The sequence below is a fragment of the Terrapene carolina genome, unplaced genomic scaffold (assembly GCF_002925995.2).
Source record: "Terrapene carolina triunguis isolate 2854851 unplaced genomic scaffold, T_m_triunguis-2.0 Scaffold629, whole genome shotgun sequence".
NCBI classification, from domain to species: domain Eukaryota; kingdom Metazoa; phylum Chordata; order Testudines; family Emydidae; genus Terrapene; species Terrapene triunguis.
This window is the reverse complement of record NW_020664980.1, coordinates 15836605-15851895: the sequence shown is the minus strand read 5'-3', so window position 1 is coordinate 15851895 and position 15291 is coordinate 15836605. Positions and strand designations below refer to the sequence as shown.

Sequence of the window (15291 nt, the reverse complement as noted above, 5' to 3'; positions counted from 1 at the left end):
CTGCCGGTCTCAGGTCTCAGCAAGCTGATTTAATTAACAAGGCAATGTACTTAAGCCTGGTGTCAGCTACTTAAAGGGGAAATGCATATTTTCACGGGGTGTGTGTGTCTCTGTCTACCCTCCCTCCTTTCCTGCTGCCTTGTAGAGTGTTGAGAGAGTTAACCCTTGAGGGCTCAGTCAATTGCTAGTTCATTTAGCAGTAAGGCATTCCCTGGGAAATATCCCACCCTCTGACTCCTCCACCTCAACCAAGCTCCACAATCATCATCACTGTGTACCAGTATTAAACTGTTTGTTTAAAACTTATACTGTGTGTGTGTGTATATATAACAAAATAGTCTTGTCTGGTGAAAAAAATTTCCCTGGAACCTAACCCCCTCATTTACATGAATTCTTATGGGGAAATTGGATTAGCTTAACATCGTTTCGCTTAAAGTCGCATTTTTCAGGAACAGAACTACAACATTAAGTGAGGAGTTACTGTAGTTTACATTTAACACAGTACTTTACTGTATGGGGTTTTTGGTTTTTTGGTCTTTGCTGCTGCCTGATTGAAAACTTCCGGTTCCAAATGAGGTGTGGGGTTGCCTGGTCAGTTTGTAACTCTGGTGTTCATAACTCTGAAGTTCTACTGTAGTGCCTATGCTACTTTGGCACTTTGGTGATTCAGGGTAAAATTTTCAAATCTCCACCAGGGTAAAAACAGTTTTATACAAATGGCCAATGCATATGGAACTTTCCATCTACAGCATTTAAGAGTTCCAGTGTTGCAATTTGACTTCAATACATCAGCTAGTGTTAAACCTCTAGATTATCTCATTGCTCTTACTGTGTGCAGTAGTTTCGAAGTGGGATTTGATTGTACGTGAGTATGTTACATGAGAGGAGTTCTACTCTAAGGAAAGGGAAAGTGAAGAAAATCTGTTTTTTGGTCAAATTTCCAGTTTTCACATATCTAAAAAAATTAAGTGATGCACTGAACAAATCCAGGTGTCAGAGGGCACATTTTCAGCATCCTATATCCACATTCTGAGCCTAGACAAATCTGAAAGGGTCTCAAACTATTTCCAAAGGGAAGGGGAAACATTTTCATTCTTGGACTTTCAATTAAAGTAAATTGATCTTATGACAGGTCCTTAGAGCAGTTACTAAAACTTGGTGCAGCTACAAGAAAAGGTTTCAAATGAACCAGATCCTTAAAGAAAACAAATACAACATAAGAGCTAAAATGGGCTGTTGGTGTAAACCGAGTTTGTAAGAATCTAAAAAAGTGAATTATAGTGTAATTAACTTACTTTAATCAGCTTTGTATAAAGAGTAAATGCTCTTCAAGGGTTAAAGTAATACGAGAGGTCACATTCAAACTTTAGTAAGACCACAAATGACTGTCACCACATTGTCCCAAGTACAATCACTCTATATTAATATTCATGCACTAACTGTGCATTTTAGGAGAAAAGTGACTTGTACAATGAGTGTCTACAGATGACAAGATAATGCTTTTAGCTGGGTAAATCCTTTACCATTCCATTTTAAGATTAAAAAAGAAATCAAGTATTAAACCCTTTCCCATTTGAGATATTAAAAGCATGATTTCTGTCAATTAAAACCATGCAGATATGTTTAATGAAACCAGGCTGCTTTCAATATGCACCTGATGTTCCACCCATTGTCAAATCAGTTGTACATTAATAAGGTTCCCTCTCTTCTCCCTTTCAATCAGCGTGTTGCTTGTAATATGACTCCTATGCACTTATGACTGCTGGGTTCTATATACCCAGGGGGCAAAATTGCACTGCTTCTGCCCAAGCAGCCTTGCCCACAATTCATTTTTCTATACAGACTATTCCATATGGGCATCTTCTCAAGATGACTTTTAAATATGGGAATTAAGGGGAGAGACTGAAACCAAAAGTGAGAGGGACCTATGTGCAAAACAAGTTAGTAGTGGCTAGTAGTGTGTCTGGCACAGAAGTGAATGGGTAAGACCGATATTTAACAGCTGCAGCTTTAAAACCTAAGGTACTTGAAGTCTCCCCCGTAGATAAACTTTTGAGCAATCAGCAAGGCTTTGTGAAGAAAGATGACGGGATACAACAGAGTGTGCTGGCCAAACATGAGGAAAGAGTGAAGTACAGACAAAGCAAGAACTACTGAAGAGGATGCCTAAAGAAGGAATAACTGCTATTTGTGAAGGGTCCTCAGCTCGCTCACAACACTTTCTTTTTTTTAAAAAGGTGCCTCCCAGAGAGGGAGTTAAGCTATTTTACTAACACTAGCGTCCCTGTTAAAGAACAGCTATAATCCTCAGTGCACACTTTACTGGTCAAATAAAACCTGAAAGAGGTGGGGTGGAAATGGAAGGAAAAATCAGAATACCAGGACAATAAATATTCCCAGGACAGCTCAATTTGCAGAGTGAACAAAATTCTTGGAGGTAAAGAGAAACATCTAAGAGAAGTACTCTTCTGTATCCAGCTATACTGAAAGACCCCAAAGGAAATAGCACACACTTTTTGGAAACAGAGAGAGGAATGTATTTGGTTCCAGCTTCCTGAAGGTGCAAGGACAATGGGATGCTCAAGTAGAGGCCTAGCTGTCCCAAAGGAATAAAACCCAGGTGTCCTGATTTCCAATTTGTTGTGCTTACCAATAGATGAGATTCTTCAAAACAAAACAAAAAACTTGCTCTCTAGGCATGTCTCTGGGATAACTGGGTCCCAGAACAAGAAGGACTTTATATATTGTAATCAACATGAGGCTCGTATCAAGTGTCTCATTGCAATATTAGGCTGAACAAGTGGAAATGGCATTCGGTTGAGGTCAATTAGTGGTTAGAGCAATTATGTCATCACAGGAGTTATATCTAACGAGTTATTTGTAGAAGTTAAATCTTAATGAAATAGGATAATAATGAACCCAATAAAAATGGCAAAATTGGCAACATGACAGAGTAAACCTTTCCAGAGGAGCCTTAACTTTTGGAGATTCCAGTGTTTTGAATGCTTGATCTCAACTTTCACTGCATTAATGTGGTGTTTTTATTAACATATAAAAGCTTTAAAGATATGTCACTGCATGACTTTTTAGTGAAGCTATGACTGTCATGCCTTAACAAGGGACAATACCTTATTTAAAACACCCAGCCATTTATACAAAAGCAGTATTAAAAATGGGTACAAATGGGCTGTCAGTCAATATGCAGATGATTGAGTATCAAAATAAGTGACTGATGTATAAAATTATTTCAACTTTGAGCAGCAGCCACTGATTTCACTTCTATGGAGTTACATAGAGAAGTAAGTAGGATTATCAGAGGCTGTTCTGAACCACCTCTGTTACATAAACAATTTTTTTCTGCATATAATTTTTTTTTTTTTTAAAAGGCCGCTTATTCAGTGATCCAGCTCTTTAAATTATGTTCAGCAATTACATTACAGCCTTGTGGCAGACAAAGATTCAACGAATTGAATAATGTAAAAATTTCCAATGGCATGAAAGGTGAAAGGAAAAAACCCATCATGTTTTTCATCAAAGAAAGGGCTGACAAATCCAATGCTGTTTCATTCCAGACAGAAAAATTTAAATGCTGGCAATTATTGAAACATTTTGCTTTCATAGGTTGACTTTCCCTTTGATGACTGACAACTTCTGATTCAAGACGACTGTGGCAATGAGAATTATAGACTGCCACAAGCATAGGTTCTGGGGCTGGAGCACCCACAGAAAAAAAAATAGACCTGTGGATGAGTGCATCCTCCTCACCCTCAGTGCCTCCCACCCACTGCAGATCAGCTGTTTAGCAGCATGCAGGAGGTGCTGGGGGGAAGGAGCCGGGGCAGAAAGAAGTAGGGGGAGGGGGTGGAATGGGGCAGGAAGAGGTGGGGCGGGGGATGGGGCTTGGGGGAAGGGTGGAGTGGGGGGCGGGGCCTGGGGCACAGCGGGGGTTGAGCACCCCCGCCCCCCAAGATCTGAGTAAGCCGGCACCTACGGCCACAAGCATATTGTTTGACTAGGTGTAATCTTCCAAGATGTTCCAACTCACTAACTCTCTGAAGTTTCTTACCTGTAAATGGCATTTTTCTGCTATTCAAATCTAGTCTCTAGTTGGAGGAGGCTTTGCTTATAATCCAACGTGAACAAGGAGAGCAACTAATGGAACAGTAGAATTTGACTGCCAGCATAAGAAGATTGTCTCCCAGTTGCAGAAGGCTACATCATACCAGCTATGTACGATGGTTGGCAGAATCAGCATGAGAGGGAGATGTGGTCAGACTGGGCTGTACCACCTCACTACAAAAAGAATGCTGGTCTCTTCGCCTTCTCTGGTGTTGCACTGAGGCTGTTGTCATTTGAACTGGAGGCTAATTCAGCCCCTGGCCCATCCCAGGATTTGAGGGAATGGAGAAGGTCATAGTTTTCACTGCCCTTTCCCTGCCTTTGGTCTTGTGCTGAGCGGCGCTTGGCTGGGCCTGTTGTTCAAGTCTGGACAAGCGTGGGGAAGGTGACATTCAGTTTTCTAAGCCAAGATAAATAATATCCATAGAGAAGCCACTCACTGGAAAAGAGGACATATGATTTTTGCCTACATGCACTATAGGTACCAAAAATCACCACACACAGTGGAGACTAAGCTCATTAGTTTAAAGTTCTTAATACTCATGAAAAAGAGTCAGTCTTGACAGCACTCAAAACTAAAGTCCCATTTAAAAACCATTTTAACAGGCAACAGCAGCACAAACGACTCACCTGTTGCCCTCTCCAGATGTGCTGACCCTGGCCTGGAAAGACAATATACCACCTGCAGGAGTGAGGTGGCAGTGAGAATGCCACTCCCATTCCACTTTTGCACTTGGACCTATCAAGAATACAGATGCAATCGTGAGGGCGATTCATACAGCATGGATGCCTGAAGACCATCAATTCAATTCACACAGACCAAACAGCAAATGGATCATGACTTTTGGTCTCTTGCAGCCGGAGTCAGATTCAAACTGTGATCTAGAGGTGAGTGGCTCCCACACCGTTACTGACTGCCCTCAAACCATCCAGTGCCCCTAATCAACTTTAAAAAAAGAAAGCTCATGACTAGCAGAAAACGAGCTATATTTCAAATTGACCTGCACCTCAACTTCTCCCCACATAGTCTATTCGGACAAATATACTCATTTACCAGTCAACAGCACTATAATGAAGTAATCAAAAAGCATGCAAATTCTACATCTGACAGTCCCCAGGAGAAGAGTGATACAAACGAAAATAAGTAATAATGTCTTCGTTTCCTTAGGGCCATTCTGATAACAACAAGGGATATAATTAGTGCCCTACCAAGCAGGATACAAAAGAGCTTAATAATTTTACTCAGACCATTAGAATTAATCAATGAAATGAAACACAAAGCCATAAATCCACAAAGAACTGCCAAAGCTAAGCATTTATTTCTGATCAGGAATTGTGAAGTCATAATCCGCGCTTATGGCATTTTGATTTCTGCTTCCCCATAAGAATTGATGATGCAGTGGGACTCGCATGATCTGACAGTTTCATCTTATTACATTCTAAACCCAACAACACATTTTTACTGAGGCATATGCTCCTTGGCAGGTTAGTTCCCATGTTTCAAACTTTTTCTGAAGTGTTTGATGCAGCCAATGGGAGGAAGTTACATTTTTCTAGAAGTCAAAACCATAAGCAATTCTTGCTAAAAGTCAATGTTTATATTGCAAGCACGTCCAAGAACTAGATTTGAGGGTAAAGAGTATGAGGGACGTGAGACTTTGGTGATCTTATCAGGAATACTGCTTAGATGCTAGAAACTAGCTATTAGAAGGTGGAAGCAGCCCCACAATATAGTAACGTCTCAGTCACAGTCATGGTTAGCGGCAGATGCTAGAAGCTGAGCAAAATAAGAACTATAATTACTACTTTGGAATTCTTTGGCATCCCTTTATAAGATATGAGACAATGGTCTAGTGAAGAAGAAAGTGCCATGAAATGGCTCTCAGGCTAGAGAAGGGACATGCGCCAGCAAGAACAATTGCTTAAGCGTGACATGCTCTACAGCTCATGGCAAACAGGGTCCCCTGTCTACAGCTCAAAACTCATGTAAAATGTTTAGTGTACTTTAAGAAAGAGTGCCACATTGACCATTTAGACCAGGGTCGGGCAAACTTTTTGCCCTGAGGGCCACATCGGGTTTTGGAAATTGTATGGAGGGCCGGTTAGGGGAGGCTGTGACCTGGCCCCGCCCCCTATCCGACCCCCCCTGCTTCTTGCCCCGATGGCTCCCCCCTGGACTTCTGCCCCATCCAACCCCCCCCGTTCCCTGGGACCCCTACCCCATCCACCCTCCCGCTCCCTGTCCCCTGACAGCCCCCAGAACCCCTGCCCCTGACTGCCCCCCGCCGCTCCATCCAACCCCTCCTGTCCTTCCTGACTGCCCCCCCCAGGTTCCCCGCCCCCATTCAACCCCTGTTCCCCACCCTCTGACCGCCCCAACCCCTATCCACACCCCCACCCCGACCACCACCCCAAACTCTCCTGCCCTCTATCCAACCCCCCCTGCTCCCTGCCCCCTTACCGCGCTGCCTGGAGCACCGGTGGCTTGTGACACTACAGCCGCACCGCCCAGAGCACCAGGACAGGCAGCCGCGCCACCCGGCTGGAGCCAGCCGCACAGCACAGAGACTGGATCAGGCCGCAGCTCTGCAGCTGTGCTGCCCCAGGAGCTCACAGCCCTGCCATCCAGAGCATTGCGCCGGCGGTGGAGCAAACAGAGGCTGCGGGGGAGGGGGAACGGCAGGGGAGGGGCCGGGGGCTAGACTCCCAGGCCAGGAGCTCAGGGGCCGGACAGGAGGGGCCCGCGGGCCGTAGTTTGCCCACTTCTGATTTAGACAGCTAGCCTTTTCTGCAGTAACTTCGCTCTCTTGCTAGTTATTGGCTACCATATGCTTTATAAGAATATATTTTGATCTGATCTATCATACTACAGGCATGGGAAAGAAGCAGGATGAAAAAACAGTGCCCTGTGTTTGTATAAGAAGGAGGTACTGTAATGAGTAATAAATTAAACATTTCAAAAATCCTGCTTAGTAAGGCCTTTGCTGGAGCATATTAAAATGCACTGTAGTCAGGATAACCTTTTTAGGTTGAAAAATGTTTACTGCTATAGGTCACAGAATTGTCTCCCTCCTTAAATTATGAAATAAATAGCTCTTTGTTGACACTTCCAGATAATGATTCACTAGTCTAAGGGCTTTACTAATGCAAAAAACAAACAAACAAAACAAAAAAACAGTTGCCTTTAATGGTGTGCTCTGGAGCAAAATTTGGCAGTCACCAACCCCCCACCCCCATTTTCCCCCTATATTTCTTCAATTTCTTATCTACTTTCACCGGCTCACTGGTCACTTCCCATCCCACTTCTCAGTACTAGAAATTCCCAGTCTCTATTTCTGAAGCTGAACACAGATTAAAAGGGGAAGATGGATTTAACACCTGGCAGGAAAACACCTGTCTGCTGTAACCAAGTTACCACATCAACTATGGTAGTCACAAATGGAATCCTTTGCAGTAACATTTTCAGGTTGAAATACAAAGATTCACTACCTATGAAGAGACTGAGTAAACAGTGTTAAAATAAGCCAAAAATGTGAGCGATAGGAAAAGAAGACAGTCTCACTGCTTGCAGTATTCTGTAGACAACTTCTGTTAAAATGAAGGCATGGATAAGACTGCAGCACATACATGGAAATCCTCAGGGACTTTCCCAGCTCAAGCTAAGTTCAAGCTCACTGTGGTTCAGTGCTAAGCACACAGAACCTCACACTATGTCTGACAAACAGGCTTGCTAGGGTTGCCCAGCTTTTCGGAAGTATATCACTAAAAAAAAATTTATATTAAAAAGATCTGGCAGGGCTGTTTAGACACTCCTCTAAACTTTCCTTGCTTTGAAGTGCAAGCAGAACACATGTGATATTTTACTACCTTGATCATACTTGGATTGGGGTGATCTGTTGGCAAAATCCTCTTAAGCCAACCCTAAAAATATACTTTATTATTGCAGGCTGTGGTGAGAAGGGGTCAAAGTGATACTTTTTAGTAGGTTTGTGCATCTTGCAGGACTAGAAAGAGATGCAGAATTGGTGCTCCGTCGCAGACCTGCTGTATGATCTTGGGCAAGTCACTTTCCATACCACCTTTTCACCTTGTGCCTGCCTGGCTTATTTAGACTGTAAGCTCTTTGGGGCAGGGGCTGTCACTCACTCTTTGTACAGCACCAGCACAGTGGGGTCCTGATCTCAGCTGGAGCATCTAATTATAAACAACAGGTCTGCAATTCAGGAGAGGTGAACTGGGAGAGATTTATGGAGCTCATGCCAGGACCACCAAGTGGAGAGAGAAGCTTAGTCCCACGTATCCTTGGCTCAAGGCACTACCATTAGTTCCTTGACTTCTATAGTTCTAAGTTCACTCATGTTTTAGAAAGATAGAAAAAAAATTAAAGACGGTTCTTTATTTAAGTGTCCACTGGTTTGGTTGTATTTTTGGCACAGCCACTGGACATACGACAAGGTCTTCAATTCTTGTCCATCTTAACATTGGTATAAGCATGTGGCCAGACCAGCGTTCTATTGGATCCAAGCCCAGGGAAGCTATGTAGCCTTCTAAGTGCAATGTTTAAAGACAAAGCTCCATTGGAGGGAGAGAGAGACACATTATGCAGCTGTTAACTTTGCAAGAATTCTCAATCCTAGAGCCAAGCATTTTGAATAAGTCTTTTAAATTACATTCCCCTCACCCCTCAAAAACCCAGGGCTTTCAGAGTGGCTGACTTTCAAGTGAAGATCACACATTTAAGGATTTGCTGCTGCCGCTGACTCCTCAAGACTTTGAAAAAGTCTATTTAGGGACAGAGAGGGATTTGCAAATTACTTCAGTGTGGTGAAGAAAGAATACCAGTCACCGGAAAAAGCAGCTGGGATCAGCAGGGAATGCTACTGTGCAGGAAAGGCGAATAAACAGAGGAAAAAGAGAAACAAAAACTTACTGATGGGCAGAAACAATCCCCATCCACAATGATTAAGTAGGGTGTGGAAAGTGAAACTTTTATTTATGTAATGCAGATCTGGTTACAGCATGAGAGTTGATCCAATCACCTGATTTCACTTTTCTGCTTCTAATCTTTTATGCCAAGATGAAGAAAAGAGGGCTTGCTGAAAATGTATTTTCTTCTGACAGTCTCAAAATACTTTAAACACCGATGCCATATATCTAACACCTAATGAGCTTTGCCTGCAAGCTAGTGAAAGTTACACTTCAGGAGAAGTACTGTAGCTGTAGGGCCGCACTTAGCATTTCCAAGTCAATATGGGTCAGAGCACAACTGATTGGTGTTTGAGTTCATGGTTTGATTGGAGCTTCAGAATCAGTCATAGCAGCTATTTCTCACCCTCAAGATTTTTACTTGGAAACGCATCTCATAATACCACTCTCATGGAGAGAGCCCTGTGTTCCTTGTGTAAGTCCAGATGGAAGGATCTTGTTAAAGAAAACACCTTGCAGCATAAAGTAATTACCTTCTTGTTCTTTGATCATTAAAATGGAAAAAACCTTAAGAATTGCTAGACCAGACTGATGATCCCATAAGGTCAGTATTCCATCTCAGATTTTGGCTAATGTTGGATGCTTCAGAGAAGGTACAAACCCCACGTGAGACTTCAAATTGCAACAACATAAAAGAGGTTAGCGGAATTATTTCTTCCGTCTAATGGTCATTTTATGCCATGAAGCGTGAGGGTTACTAGCCCTCACTTTTATCCTAAGTAGTTAAATCACAGTTTAATTTAATATAGCATTGCATATGGTGGTCCAAGCAGATCCAAAGGAACAAATTCTTTTTGCAATTTAAGGCCATTCCCTTTTTGTGTAAAACACAAATGCCACTTTGTGTTGGGCTCATCTCCAGCTTCTGCGCTTATTAGCCTACAGAAATGAACACAGATGACTGCACACACTACAACTATACTGTTGAATTCTTGCTGTGCAGCACAATTTCTGCTGCAGAATCAACAGAGCAATGTGGCAAATACAGGAGGGAGACTTAATATTGTTTATGGTTATACCTAATCTATCACTATGAGGATTTTCAGGTACATCAGTATGAATTGAAATCAGGATGTAAATGGACAGTGTGATCTCCATTGCTTGGAATTTTTTGTGCCTGGAGAAGGGGAGAGAGAAATGGAGAGTATTTCTTCACTCAATGCAGTCAACCTGTGGAACTTCTTGGCAGGGGATGTTGTGAAGGCCAAAACTATAACATGGTTCAAAAATGAACTAGGTAAGTTCCTGCAGGATAGGTCCATCAATGGCTATGAGCCAGAATGGGCAGGGATGCAACACAATGCTCTGAGTGTCCCTAGCCTCTGTTTGTCAGAAGCTGGGAATGGATGAGACAATGGATCACTTGATTGCCTATTCTGTTCATTCTCTGAGGCACCTCACATTAGCCATTGTCGGAAGACAGCTGGGGTAGCTGGACCACTGGTCTGACCCAACATGGCCGTTCTTATGAGAGTAAGACTACATGCCACTGTGCCTTAGTTTATTTGTCTGTAAAATGGGGATAATGATACTGACCTCCTTTGTAAAACACTGAGATCTACTGGTGAAAAGTGAAATATGAGAGCTGGGTATTATGAAGGTTATGGATTTTCCAAATTTATTTTTACTTCTGGAAAGCTAAAAATGTTAAACCATGAAGTCTCTAGGATGAAAACAATTCATCAAGATTAATTTTAATATTTTCCTTAATACAGAATTATTTTCTGTATGAAGGAAGAAAATCTTGTTTAAAAAAAATATCACTTTTGATTTGTTAAGAAACCAAAATAGGAAGTGTTTAAGAACCCAAATCATTAACTCAGTACTCACAGAGTTTTGCTGATGAATACATTAATAGCACTTACTTTCCTTATTTACCACCGAGACTAATCTCAGTGCTGTGAAAATCGCTGTTGTCACCAATACCTAAAGTAATGCAAGTGCTGCAGGAAATGTAGCTTCTTGCTCTGTTGAAGGCCTTATTGAGACATCAACTGACTGTTACTGGAGACACCAAAATCCTAAAGCTGGCTCTTGGCAGATAACAATAATCTGCTCTTCTTTACTATACTTTTGTGCATTTTGCCAGGTAGTTTATGTAGCTATAGGTAGAGATGCTACATAGGAAGTCACTGTACCTCTGTCACTAAAGTCATCCACCAGCACAATTTCTGCTATCAGCTCAGGAGGAGAGCGATTTAGGATGCTGTGCACTGTCCGGAGGAGAGATGACCATCCTTCATTGTGGAATGGGATTATCACACTGGTGTTTGGGAGCTTCTCCAGGTACAGCTTGGTATTGCAGCTAGACAGGGATAAAACAAGTTATAAACATACCAAGAAAACAGACACATTAAACACTATAACTTCTATATCCGTTACCTTCCAAGTAACTCTCAATTAATTCTCAACGACTTGTGAAGCAGCTACCTACATATATTAAAAACAGCTTTCTGATAGATATCCATAAGCTACATGTTCACTAGCCAGCAATGAGTTAATGAATTAATATAACACAGATTAAAAATACTATTTCCATACTGTCATGTTACAAGTATCAAAAGTGGCATTAAAGAGTAATGGAGAACATTTTTAAGATACAGAAGTCATTTAGTGCTTTCCATCACCTGCCAAGGTTGCCTTTAGAAGCAGTTCTCTTTACAGCTCAAAAGTGCAGAAGTCTATTGACAGCTTTCTGGTAGTTCTGCTTTTATTCCCATTCCCCAACAACCTTCAGGAGAGGGATTTCTCTGAAAGTATTATTTCAAAGGGTGAGAGGCTTAGTTCTGCTCTGTCATTATAAATACAATGATCTAGCTTATTTTAGTTTCCAAGTGTGAGACAGAGGCTTAAACAAGATCAGCCAATAACTATGTTCTTTTAATATTCATCCAGCTAAAACTTAAGTATTTCAGCTGGATGCAGGTTTTACCTAGATAGTTTCCTTAAGATTATTTAAAAGTAACATCTATTTACTTGGGCTAGTTGTGCCCGAGAGCCCCTATCCTGCAAACTCATCTGCCATTCTGAGGATACCTATTTCTATACCAATAAAGGAAATGCTTAGACTGGAAAAAACTGTTTACACACGTTTCCATGAAGGCGGCCATATATTCTCCAAACTCATCCACCCGCAGTAGTTATTATCCAGAAAATAAAAACAAGCACCCTTGATCTGTGGGTGGACAAGCAACCAAATATTGCACATCTTTCTCTTGCAGCTTTGACTCTCGAGGAGGGAGGTGCTATTTCTAACAGCACTTCTGGGGACGGCATCAGCATATTTGCCTTTACAGCCTTCGTTAAGCAGACTCATTTGCAGCAACTCATGGTACAAAATGGTAATGCTCAAAGTGTCACCTTTCTCACAAAGGCACACAGCAAAGAATGTTCAAAACCTACTGGAACGTCAGCATCATCTCACAGGGACTCTCATACGGTTTTGTTGTAGACAGCGATAGCAGACATGCCAGCCTTGCGCTGAGACTTTATGGGATGCTTAAGAAAAATGTTACGGAGGAATTAGGGAGATTGCTTGGATCTCTTCCTTTCCCCACCTTCTCTCCCCCCCACAGAAACGAGGACCTCTGCCCCATCCTCTCCCCATGTATGGTCAAGGAGAGGGTCTGGGCTCCCCCCATCTCACCCCAATCCCCACCCCAAAAACAGGGAGAAAAGGAGGACTGGCTCTAGGACAGCTGCCCTCCTATGCCCCTAAGGCCTGGACCTCCGTCCTAGGATGATGATCCTCTTCTTCTCCATCCTCAGTTGCGTTCCCTCTTTACTCCTCTGATGCTGCTGCCTTCTCCTGTAGCTTCTCCTCTCTCATAGACTGTGCAGTGAGGGTTGAATAGGAGGCAAGCCACTGTGAGAGTTAGTGGGTTTTGGGGTGCTGGATTCACCACCCAAGTCACAGGCAGCATGTTGCATTCTGTTCCATGTGGACCCGGCTGGTATTCAGAGTGCACTAGCAGGGTCCACACAGGGCAGTCGGCATGCAACACACAGCCTGTGACTAGGGCGGTGAATCCAGCAGTGCTCCAACCCATTCAAAATCACCCGGCTTGCCTCCTGTCAGATCCTTACTATGCAGTCTGATCATCTACCACAGGGGCAGTGGAGAAGAATGCCACGCACTTCCACCACGGCCGCAGCGCTATTTGATGGGTTCATTGGACCAGAGTGGTGGTGAGTCACACACAGACACACACACACACACAAAATAAAATGTGTGCTTGCAAAATTAACACATTGAAGCCTAAATTAGAAATTTTGTAATTACAAGCACAAACTGGGTGAATTATGGAAAATTAGGGACGGCTGGCATCTCTGCAATCGCAATGTAACAAAAATTCAGGGATTCACGGTTCATTCTTATCTGTTGTATAATCCATTGTCTTCATATGATTTAACAACATTGACAGTGCCAAGCAATCACTATACAGCACAGTATGGAAGGTTTGCGTTTACTTCGATCACTGTGAAAGCTTGTGAAACTCATGCTCGAGTCTAGTACAAATCTTCTACTGCGACAGTTCATTCAAGATAACTCACTAACTACTATTGTACAAGATTTATTCAGTGATTGCAATTTTATGATCAAGAATAAATTCGATGGCATTAGGAAAACATCTGTTGCCCATTTTTTCCCCCACTGTTAAATCTGCTAGTTATTGGGGGGAGGAAAAGCAAAGACTGCATATCAGCTACCTCTTTTTTTTTTTTTTTTAAAATAAGACCTTTGCTGACAATGCAGACACACAGACCACAAATAGTTTATTTGAAAACATTAGTGGCTCAGCTTCATTAAAAACTCTTACTGATCCTCTCCAGCTACACTTGAACTGAGTCAACACAAAAGTACTATTCTGTTTACTACTAGCAGTCCCCAACAGCTGGCAAAGCGCAGATGAAGGCACAAATACTATGGGATGTTACAGGTGAGACAGAATAAGGCTATTTAATGTGAAAGGTTATAAACGGGGAGGGGCTGGGGATAATCAGTGTCATATTTAACTGCAATCACTGTTAGGTTTACAAACAAAGTTTATTCTCTCCTGGTATTATTTCTACAATTGCTTTAAAAGCCCTCTTACATTAGCATGCAATATAGCACAATGGCTTATTCAAATACTCTTTGCAGAACACAAGGGAAGTGAGCTATAGAAGCAGAAAGCTATACTTTACAGGTGCTCAAGGTGATCCAGCTCTCTTTACCAGAGCTTCTACGTTTAACAGGCCAACACAAGCTGTATCTGGTGAGAATCTTAAATCTATAACCTTCTGCCTGGGGCATATTCCTGAATATAAAACCAATTTCAGCTCCTATTCCAGGAATTAATGGGGTGGTATTAATTCAGAGTATTCTACAACATGTTCAGTTCTTTGGAAAATGCTCTTATAGACTTCATCTTACCCAAACTTCATTATAAATTGCCCTCATCACATCACTATGAAACATTAAATACTCCATTTCCAAATGCATCTTTTTAAGGAGGGGAGAATGCACACCAGAAACGTTCGGTCATTAGTGCCTTCATTTCAAGTCTCCTTTATATATAACCCTGTTCATTTCTCTAGCTAATCCTAGCATCAATTATATCCAATACCGTTTATCCTCTTGTTGAGACTCACATAAAATTGCAACTTGCTACGGTAAGGGAAGTTTAACTCCAGAAAACCAGCTGCATTGGTTTCATTAGTCACAGCTTAAATTGTTGGTGACCCAGACATTTCACTTATTAATTTTAACTAGGGACCAGGGTCTGAAGTTAGACATTTTACAAAAGTTAAAGTAGCTGACTTCTGATTGCTAATTCTGCAACTTAGTGAAACCTTAGGGAACATGAGTCAATACATTGATTCCTCAGGTTAAGGGAAACTGGTACCAGCTAAAGCTTAAATTCTCAAAGCCCAAAACAATCCAAATAAATGCAGTTTAGCAGAGTTAAAGTTACCTGAAGCTCAGTTATGTTCCTAATGAGATAGCAAAGTTGAGACAGAAAAAGGAAAGATTTTTTAAAAAATGAGTCCTAGCTTCTAATTTGTTTGCAAGACTTGTAGATGAAATTACTGCCATCAAGTTTGAAAAAGCTTTCCATGGAAGAAATTTGCACTTGAGTATTTAAAAAGATAAGTTCATAAAGTGACTAAGAACCATATACCCCCCATAATCAAAAGCACTCT

The 15291-nt window shown here is 41.9% G+C and overlaps 1 protein-coding gene across 1 annotated transcript in view; it reads right to left on the bottom strand.

The window, feature by feature from the left end:
- GALNT10 (polypeptide N-acetylgalactosaminyltransferase 10) overlaps positions 1–15291 on the bottom strand; it is a 123711-nt gene that overhangs the window by 53205 nt on the left and 55215 nt on the right. The window contains exon 4 of the mRNA XM_026659334.2: positions 11244–11410. Within this exon, the coding sequence (XP_026515119.1) occupies positions 11244–11410 (167 nt within the window). The remainder of the gene's footprint in view (positions 1–11243; positions 11411–15291) is intronic.